Source organism: Salmo salar, chromosome 05, assembly GCF_965601325.2.
Source record: "Salmo salar chromosome 05, fSalSal1, whole genome shotgun sequence".
NCBI lineage: Eukaryota > Metazoa > Chordata > Actinopteri > Salmoniformes > Salmonidae > Salmo > Salmo salar.
This window is the reverse complement of record NC_138295.1, coordinates 49,863,527-49,873,668: the sequence shown is the minus strand read 5'-3', so window position 1 is coordinate 49,873,668 and position 10,142 is coordinate 49,863,527. Positions and strand designations below refer to the sequence as shown.

At 41.4% G+C, this 10,142-nt stretch overlaps 2 protein-coding genes across 3 annotated transcripts; both read left to right on the top strand.

The window, feature by feature from the left end:
- The first annotated feature begins 431 nt into the window (after positions 1-431).
- On the top strand, positions 432-4,556 carry LOC106605039 (calcium homeostasis modulator protein 6). 2 transcript variants are annotated; one of them, XM_045718309.2, is made up of 3 exons: positions 432-559; positions 889-1,125; positions 2,277-4,556. In XM_045718309.2, the coding sequence occupies exon 3, from the start codon at positions 2,307-2,309 to the stop codon at positions 2,709-2,711; it is 405 nt and encodes a 134-aa protein (XP_045574265.1). In that variant the 5' UTR covers positions 432-559; positions 889-1,125; positions 2,277-2,306; the 3' UTR covers positions 2,712-4,556. The 2 variants fall into 2 exon arrangements, with proteins under 2 accessions (XP_045574265.1, XP_014055751.3); XM_014200276.3 differs by having other exon boundaries at positions 467-1,125.
- Positions 4,557-4,643: 87 nt separating this feature from the next.
- On the top strand, positions 4,644-9,896 carry LOC106605040 (calcium homeostasis modulator protein 5). The gene is made up of 2 exons (XM_014200277.3): positions 4,644-5,645; positions 5,886-9,896. The coding sequence occupies exons 1-2, from the start codon at positions 5,076-5,078 to the stop codon at positions 6,273-6,275; spliced, it is 960 nt and encodes a 319-aa protein (XP_014055752.1). The 5' UTR covers positions 4,644-5,075; the 3' UTR covers positions 6,276-9,896.
- The last annotated feature ends 246 nt before the right edge of the window (positions 9,897-10,142 follow it).

Here is a 10,142-nt window from a genome sequence, read left to right as displayed (position 1 = left end):
ACTAGCTACCAAGAATACATTTCAGGACATCAATCAAGTTAGAGTAGCTAGCTTGTCTAACTATCTTAGCTGGCATGCCTGCTGGCAAGGTTGGTAGACTTTTTCAAAGCAACCAATTACTAAATGTACTGAATACAACTCACATTCCTTTCCATCTTTTACCCAGATTTTAGCAGAGATGCAGAGAAGCATATTTTTTGTTTTTTTTTGTTTTACCACCAGTCAGGAGGATACAGACAGGTCAAGAGCTGTGCCTAAGATATGCAGAAAAATAAACATATATTTTTTAATTAATTTCTCCAATTTATAGATGGGGGCAAGCACCCAACCAGACCACCCCCCTTCAGATTTTTGGGGCGCATGACAACCTGCGGGGCTGGTCTGGGAATTAATAGAATACCCTCATTGTATCGTCCATAAATAAACTGTAGCCTAGTGAAGTGACTTCATGTTTACAACACCATGAGTTGGAGGCGCGCCGGAGAGGGCAGGGGAACTGAAAGTATAGCTGTCACGTCAATTTATATGCTCCCATGACTTGCTATCAGCAGAAGTGCCTGTAAGTCCTGTGCGTCTGGAATGATGGATAAGTTCAAAACGGTCCTTAAAATTGTTGAGAAACAGCAGACTAGTCTCGGGTTTGGTTTAGTTGCGTTGTTAACTGCAGGCGGGGAACATATATTTTCGTCAGTGGTGTTCAGATGTCCTTGCAGCGGCTGGAACTTTTCCTACGGCATGGTGTTTCTCTTAGTGCCTGCTCTGGCATTGTTGGTGTTAGGTTACATCATGAGCAATAAAACATGGAAATTGTTTACAGGATTGTGTTTACGTAAATCCAAATTTTGTCATTTTAAAAATGTTTGCGCCTGTGGGGTGGTCTTCTTTCAGATCACCACGACAGCACTAGTTGCACCTGTCAGTTGGATTGCAGTCGCTTTGCTCAATGGCAATTACTTTGAATGCGCCGTGACTGGCGTCAATGTAACGGTTTTCACAAACCACCTTTGCGATGGAAAGAGTCCGCAGTGCCAGGATGAACTTTCTAAATTCCCGTGCGGGAGAGCCACCCACGTGCCCCAATCTGACAGCAATGATGTGCTGGCAACCATCCGCGCTGAGTCGCAGGTGAGATAATATTCACACTAATAGAACCAAGTTATGGTTTGAATTACATATTTTTTATCATATCTTCTTTGCCCCATTTTACAAGCTTCAATATGTTTTAGTGGGCTATCCTTGTTTTTGTCGACGGCCTGTTGGAGTGTAGGTGATTAGACTGACAGATTTCAGCTAACAGTAATTGACACCACTGGATGTGTTCTGACAGCGAAGGGAGTTGTAATATATTTTAAACTGAGCCTCTGACATTATGAAGTACACATTTTTGCTTTGAACGCATTTGTCAAACTAAAACATATTCAAAGATGACAAAAAATGTAATGTGATACAATTTTGTATCACTTATTTTCAATTTAAATCCGTATAATAAAATGATAGCAATACCAATGCTAAACATACAGTCTAAACATACAGTCTCTCATTTGGAAATGCCAACATTAAAATGCCCCAAAGCAGAAGTACCTCAAAGCATAGGCTACTTCCATTATTATAAAATAGCAGTTATTTTTCAGTCTGACTCAGTTCCTGTATGACTTGTTCTCATTAATGTACAAAACTTCCCAGTGTTTCCCCTATATTAATTTAGCAGTGACAGGCAGCCGCTGGGGGGATGGTAAAAACGTTTTCAGTGTAAATTTTAAAGGCTAAAACCAGATATAAAGTATGTAGAAAAGATAAGGCAGCCCCCATTGATTTTGATAGAATGTTGGAGTCACTCAGATATCATAAGAACATGGCACAATCTCCATTACAAAATGTGTAGAATTGCAGGAAATAAGCTTTAAAACAGCAAAATTGTTTCTCTGTGGCCAAGAGGAGGTCCTCTAAAATGTATGTTTGGAGATCGCACCATTGGCCACACCCACTCCCCCTTATGCTAACTTTGCCACCGCTGCTGAAAAAAATCTTAAGGGAAACACACAAGAGGTGATGGAGGAATTGCTGACCAACACACACCTCTGAAATGAATCTACCGTTCCATATACAGTATGCTTCCCTAATACATTCTCCTGCTACCTGCTATTTTTATAGATATGGTTTGAGTTTGAGCAGTACAGTATACTGTATTATAACTGTGACATTAACTCAGGCATTCCAGGTAAGGGGTTAAGCAGAATAGTTGAATATTGTGTTGAATGTATTGGTTTTGATTTCAGATCCTGGGTTGGCTACTGATTGCCTCCATCATGGTCTTCAACCTCCTACTGACCTGTGTTGCCCGATGTAACTCCCCAGTCAGCTACCTGCAGCTGAAGTTCTGGAGGGTCTATGCCCAGCGGGAGAGTGACCTGCTGGAAAACTACACGGCAGATCACGCCGAAAAGCTTGCAGAGAGGAACCTGAAGAGCTTCTTCCAGAAGACGCCTCCAGAGCCTGTCACAACCCCACCTAACCAGGCCTGGGAGAAGATCTCGTCCCTCTACAGGTTCAGCACCAAAGACCACTACTACAGCATCCTGCACAAGTACGTGGAGTGCCATGACCCAGCACAGGCCAGGAACCACAGAATGTCATCTGTCAGGTCAGACGGTCCAGACACTGCTAATCCAGCCGTGCTCGCCTTTGTGGATGAGGGCAAGATGATGCTGTGAATGGGCATGCATATGATCATAGGAACAGCATCACTATCATGACCCTATCTGTAACCATCCTTATTATTTTTATCATCAAAGTCATGATTCATTATAGAGGATTGTTGTCAGCATTCTAATCTTCGTCATCATCATCATTATCGCTGTGCATCAGGGAATTTTTCAGTAGAAAGACCAATCACATCTGATTAACCACTCTCAGGTCTTCACTTGAATAACAATACTTCCCAATTTTATATTGTTACTTGAAAGTTCACTCACTGTATCACGAGTGCTGCTTGCAGCTTTTTATTTGAAATTCTATGTTCAGAAGGGATTTTTTTTTAAATAGTTGGTCATACTTTCTTTCTCTTCTACTTTTCTTTTCACTTTAGCATTTTTATGCTCAGAGGCCAGGGACTTGACCTACATACAGGTGTTCTGTGGTATTAAACAGGAAACGCATGGTCTGGTTCTATGAAATGGGGCGGCAGATAGCCTAGTGGTTAGAGTGTTGGGCCAGTAACTGAAAGGTTGCTAGATCGAATCCCCGAGCTGACAAGGTAAAAATCTGCCGTTTTGCCCCTGAACAAGGCAGTTAACCCACTGTTCCTAGGCCGTCATTGTAAATACGAATTTGTTCTAGTTAACTGACTTGCCTAGTTAAATAAAACAATAAGGAGCATATTTACTTCCTATTAGCTAGTGCACTGCAAAATACTTTCAAGTAAAAGCCTGTTACCAGTGTACATGTAGCATCTTTATGACGGTAACCCACAGTTGGACCTTACAAGCTTGGTCTCCAAAGTATTTCTGCGTTATTGTTATTTATATTATTGCACTGTAGACCGACCATTGCCACAAGAGAACTGCGATGAACATCAGCTCTGAATTGAATGTAAACTTAGTGTAATTGTTAGATTTGTATCTCTGTGTAAAGCTTAGGTAGTACTAGTCAGAGATTGGCAGTATTTCTGTTACATGTATTTGACATACAGATTTCAGTTACTTTTAATATATATATTTTGAATTGAAACTGTAACAACTTACTTCAGAGAATGGTATTTTGTATTTTCTGACACCAATGCAAACGAATTTGAGGTAACAGGGGGCCCCAAAGCTCTGAAGACTAACATATACATTGATAAATTGGTCATTAGGGTATTTTTTTAATTTTGTAATAAGATACATTTTGATTTAGTACATTTGGTACCTGATCTGGCTAGTACAGCCCTGTTAAAAGCTTCTCTGTGGAAGAAATCAATGCACTCAGAGCCTTTTAGGGTGAGGAGATTATAGCTTCAGCCCGTGGGAATTGTAGAGCATAGAAACTCATCACAGCCTTCTATAGGAAGTGGGAGAGGAAACTCTTCTATTTACCAACCACTGACTCAGAACACGTGTTTCATCTGCTCATTTCTCCTTTTTCTGAAACAATGCATAGGTCTTATGCAAGTCTAATGTAATGTCTAGCTAGCTATATGATTGTCTATAAAACAGTGCTCTGTGTTATATTTTTGGGTATGCATGATATGCATCTGCGGGAGGCTCCATAGCTCAGTATTAACATTCTTGTTGATTTCCATTTAATTTTGCAACTGCTAATGAATGCAGTGCAGCCTTAGTGCCGAAATACCACATTGCTTCGTGTGTGTGTGTTTATGTGTGCGCGCGTTTTGTGCATGTAAGAGAAAGGGAAAAAGAAAGAGAGGGCGAGAGAGAGAGCAAAGGGTGATTTCATATAGTGTATAATGTTGTATCTGGCTCAAGCTGTATGTGAATTTAATACAGATAATAAATCATGTTGCTGAAATCACTGTGCTGAACTGCTCAAATAACTATCAAAATAAATCTGGTTAAAGTGAAGTTAATGTTGTTTTTTTTGACAGACTGCATGACCCCGTGGCTGCTTGTCATATGACATCACTCTGAGAGGACAACTGCAGCTGCATGGTCTGAAGTACAAAAACAGATCTGCAGGATGTCAGCCAGTTCAGTCACTGCTATTTTATTACCTACGCATAGGAAAGGAGGGGGAGTGAGAGAGAAGGAAATTTAGAAGGAAGAAATAAGAATCAGGGTGGGGTTTGAGAGTTGGAGAATGCAGACAATCTCATTGGATTAAGTGGGTGGACAAGGTTGGGCAACAGATGAAAAGAGGGAGGAGTTGGTGAGGACGAAGAGTGAAAGAGAAAGAACAGGAAAGAGGGAAAGGGAGGGGCAGAAATAGGCTCAGAAGAACTTCAGTGTGTTTGTCTTCGGCTCAAACAGCACAGGGAGTGGAGTGAGTGTTGGAGACGCAACCGTTTGCGTCTAAACTATTTCACCGCTGTATTTTTCCTCTTCTAATGCTCCGTTCTTGCATTATTTTGTTTTTTGCGGAGCATGCGGGACAAACCCCTTGTCGACACCATGGATAACTTCCAGACCGTCCTGCGCTTTTTCATGAACCAGAAGGCCACCATTGGCTACAGCTTCATGGCCATCCTGACCATCGGGGGAGAGCGGATCTTCTCCATGGTCTCCTTCCAGTGCCCCTGCAACCACGACCAGAACTTTGCATACGGCCTGACCTTCCTGCTGGGCCCAGGCCTGGTGCTGCTGGTGCTGGGTCTTTTCTTCAGCAGCAGGCTGTGGCGCCTCTACACTGGCTGTTGCCTCAACCCCATTAAGCTATGCCCCAGGGGCAACTGTTTCAGCTGCCTCAAAGTGTTTGTCAAAATCTTCTCCGGCGCCTGTGTGGCCCCTATCATGTGGCTGTGTGTGGCACTGTTGAACGGGACCTTCTACGAGTGTGCCGTCAGCGGGCTGGATGATAATCTGGTGGTGGATCTGTTCTGTAAAAACAAGACCTTGATGTGCCGGGAGGAGTTGGCCCGCGTGCCCTGCAGCAAGTCCAAGCTGCCCAGTGACGAGAACATGGAACTGTTGCTCATGTTCCGGGCTCAGTCACAGGTGAGTGCAAGCAGCAGTCAGACCCTGTTTGTGACTTTTGTATGGTGGAATGTCATATTTTTCACTGTCAATGGGTTATTGATACAGCTGCAAAGGCTGGTACGAGTCAGACCAAAATGAAATCCAATTGACAGTAAAGCAACAGTATTGAATATGTTTATTATTAACAATTATTATTGTTGGCATTGTTTATTCATTTTATGTGAGCGTAAGTTTTGGTTCATGTCTGTACATCCCCAGATACTGGGCTGGTGTATTATCATCATTTCAGCCGTTCTAGGGCTCCTCGGGACCTGTTACACAAACTGCCGCTCAAAGGTCAGCTACCTGCAGCTCACCTTCTGGAAGCGCTACGTAGAAAAGGAGAAGGAGCAGTTTGACACATTCGCTATGGAGTACGCATCCAAGCTGGCCGAGAGGAACCTAAAGAGCTTCTTTGAGAACCGTGACCCGGAAATATTCCCATTCCCCAACCACAAGGCTTGGGAGGAGATCTCAGCCCTCTACACCTTCTCCAAGAGTGAGCAGTACTACAGCACCCTGCAGAGGTATGTGGAGCGTGATGACCGAGACTACAGCCCTGAGAAAAGACCAGTCATGGACCTGGAGCATGGCATAGAGATGAGCTGAGAGAGGGGCGGATAATGGCAGAGTATGAATTACAGTATATCCTATTTGTTTTACCTTTATAAATGACATGCAGTAAATACAATAGATTTCACTCGCAGACTGAGAAGAAGCGTTGTTGCCTGCATTTCCCCCAAAGCACTGACATCTACACAGAGCACCATTCAGAAAGTTATTATCAGTGACACAGGAGTGATTACCAAAGAATGCAGCCATTGCAGAAGTGGTAAAACAGTAGGGCTTCTTGTCTGCTGGAATCCACAGTTTGTGAATGGTCATGAACACTAGCTGATGCAATGTCCCTGTCATAACAAACACTTTGATTTGACAAAGTCTCCTCTACCTCTCTTTGACATGCCTTTGAAGCATTTAATTCACTTTACTGGTAGATAATGGTAGGAGAGCTATTGTAATTGTATAGTTTCAATAGGGAATTTTGTGTTTAATATTGCACCACAATATGAATGCTACATGAATGACAGAGTTGTAACATGCAATTTGCTTGAAATGTTTAGACAACTCAATGTTTACATTGTTATGACAACTTGAGCACCACCTTAAAGTGTCTTTCTATGGCAGTACAAGCGAAGCAGCTCACTTTATATTTTATGTTAATTTGGGGATAACTAGTTTTGTCCAATCAACAATTTTAGGTTTGCCATTACTACCATCCTGTTCAATTATTAATGTCAATAGTAGTCAATAACTCACACATTGAGAGGTAATAAATCATGTATGACATATGGGATATTCTCACTGGATTCTACAAAAACATTTGTGGAACCTGTTAATTTTTTTTCTTCTCCTTTCTAACATCTGTAAAATCCCTACCATGTAATGTGTAAGCACTTGTCACGACTTCCACCGAAGGTGGCTCCTCTACCTGTTCGGGTGGTGCTCGGCGGTCGTCGTCGCCGGTCTACTAGCTGCCACTGATCCTTTTTTCTTTTTCGTTTAGTCTTGTCTGTTTTGGTTGTGCACCTGTTCCTTGTTTGGGTTGATTAGTGTGGGTATTTATTTTCTCTCTACCCGCTTTGTGTCGTGCGGGTTTATTTTCGTTTCCCTATTTTATGTTGGGTGACGTTATTTTGTTCATCATTTTTCATTCAGGTTATGTCCTTTGGATTTCGTTCTTTTGGTCATTTTTGGACTGTGTATTTTTGGTCCGGTGCCTGTATGTTTTTGATGGACTTTATTAAACTCTTGTTATTGTAATTATCTTCTCTCCTGCGCCTGACTCCTACACCCATCTCTCATAGAGAGACATTACAGCACTAAATGAACCTGTACATAGAACATTATTTGGACATGTTGCATTATGCCTGATAAAAACATTTTAGGGTGGTGAGTTTGTGTGTAAAAAACTGTCCACATTCCACCATGTTTGACTAAGAGGGGAGAATGCAGCCATATCGGTGAAGTTATAGTACCTTCAGAAACTATTCATACACCATGACTTGTTCTACATTTTGTTGTGTTACAGTCTGAATTACAAATGGATTAAATTGATTTTTTTTTCTCACCCGTCTACACACAATACCCCATAATGACAACATGTTTTTAGAAATGTTTGCAAATGTATTGAAAATGTAATACAGAAATATCTAATTTGCATACAGTACTAGTCTCAAGTTTGGACACCGCCTCATTCAAGTGTTTTTCTTTATTTTTACTATTTTCTACTTGTAGAATAAAAGTGAAGACATATAAACTATAAAATAACACATATGGAATCATGTAGTAACCATATTTGAGATTCTTCAAAGTAGCCACCCTTTGCCTTGATGACAGCTTTGCACACTCTTGGCATTCTCTCAACCAGCTTCATGAGGAATGCAACAGTCTTGAAGGAGTTCCCACATATGCTGAGCACTTGTTGGCTGCTTTTCCTTCACTCTGCGGTCCAACTCATTCCAAACCATCTCAACTGGATTGAGGTCGGGTGATTGTGGAGCCCAGGTCATCTGATGCAGCAATCCACTCCATCACTCTCTTTCTTGGTCAAATAGCCCTTACACAGCCTGGAGGTGCGTTTTAGGTTATTGTCCTGTTGAAAAACAAATGATAGTCCCACTAAGCGCAAACCAGATGGGGTGGCGTATCGCTGCAGAATGCTATGCTAGCCATGCTGGTTAAGTGTGCCTTGAATTCTAAATAAATCACTGACGGTGTCACCAGCAAAGCACCCCCACATCATCACACCTCCTCCTTCATGCTTAATGGTGGGAACCACACGTGCAGAGATCATCTGTTCACCTACTCTGCGTCTCACAAAGACTCGGCGGTTGGAACCAAAAATCTCACATTTGGACTCATTAGTCCAAAGGACAGATTTCCACCGGTCTAATGTCCATTGCTCGTGTTTCTTGGCCCAAGCAAGTCTCTTCTTCTTATTGGTGTCCTTTAGTAGTGGTTTCTTTGCAGCAATTTGACCATGAAGGCCTGATTCACGCAGTCTCCTCTGAACAGTTGATGTTGAGATGTGTCTGTTACTTAAACTCTGTGAAGCATTTATTTGGGCTGCAATCTGAGGTGCAATTATTTCGAATGAACTTATCCTCTGCAGCAGAGGTATCTCTGGGACTTCCATTACTGTGGCGGTCCTCAGGAGAGCCAGTTTCATCATAGCGCATGATGGTTTTAGCAACTGCGCTTGATGAAACTTTCAAAGTTCTTGAATTTGAAGCTGGTTGAGAGAATGTCAAGAGTGTGCAAAGCTGTCATCAAGGCAAAGGGTGGCTACTTTGAAGAATCTAAAATCTAAAATAGATTTTGATTTGTTTAACACTTTTTTGGCTACTACTTGATTCCATATGTATTATGTCATAGTTTTGATGTCTTCACTATTGTTGTAAGATGTACAAAATAGTAAAAATAAAGAAAAACCCTTTAATGAGTAGGTGTGTTCGAACTTTTGACTGGTACTGTAAGTATTCACACCCCTGAGTCTCTAAGAGATTTCCACACCTGGATTGTGCATCATTTGCCGCTTATTATTAAAAAAATTCTTCAAACTGGTTTTTGATCATTGCTAGACAACCATTTTCAGATCTTGCCATAGATTTTGAAGTAGATTTAAAACTGTTACTTGGCGACTCAGGAACATTCACTGTCTTCTTGGTAAGCAAGTGTCGATTTGGCCTTGTGTTTTAGGTTATTGTCCTGCTAAAAGCTGAATTCATCTCCCAGTGTCGGGTGGAAAGCAAACTGATCTAGGTTTCCCTCTAGGATTTTGCCTGTGCTTAACTCCATTCAATTTCATTTTTATCCTGAAAAACTCCCTAATCCTTAACAATTACAAGCATACCCATAACATGATGCAGTCACCACTATGCTTGAAAATATGGAGAGTGGTACTCAGTAATGCATTGTATTGGATTTCCCCCTAACATAACACTTTGTATTCTTGACAAAAAGTGAATTGCTTTGACACATTTGTTGCAGTATTACTTTAGTGCCTTGTTGCAAACAGGATGCATGTTTTGGAATATGTTTTATTTTGTAGAGGCTTCCTTCTTTTTACTCTTGTCAATTAGGTTAGTATTGTGGAGTAAGTACAATGTTGTTGATCCATCCTCAGTTTTCTTCTATCACAGCCATTAAACTGTAACTGTTTTAAAGTCAGCATTGGCCTCATGGTGAAATCCCTGAACGGTTTCCTTCCTTTCCAGCAACTGAGTTAGGAATTACACCTTTATCTTTGTAGTAACTGCGTGCATTGATACACCATCCAAAGTGTAATTAATAACTTCACCATGCTCAAAGGCATATTTATTGTCTGTTTTTTTTACCCATCTACCAATAGGTGCCCTTCTTTGCGAGGCATTGGAAAACCTCCTTGGTCTTTGTGGTTGAATCTTTGTTTGAAAT

Excerpts from the sequence above, each read along its gene's own strand:
- LOC106605040 (XM_014200277.3), top strand. The coding sequence starts at position 5,076 with ATGCGGGACAAACCCCTTGTCGACACCATGGATAACTTCCAGACCGTC. Across the intron at positions 5,646-5,885 it reads TGTTCCGGGCTCAGTCACAG|ATACTGGGCTGGTGTATTAT; the intron begins GTGAGTGCAAGC and ends GTACATCCCCAG.
- LOC106605039 (XM_014200276.3), top strand. The coding sequence starts at position 580 with ATGATGGATAAGTTCAAAACGGTCCTTAAAATTGTTGAGAAACAGCAG. Across the intron at positions 1,126-2,276 it reads CCATCCGCGCTGAGTCGCAG|ATCCTGGGTTGGCTACTGAT; the intron begins GTGAGATAATAT and ends TTTTGATTTCAG.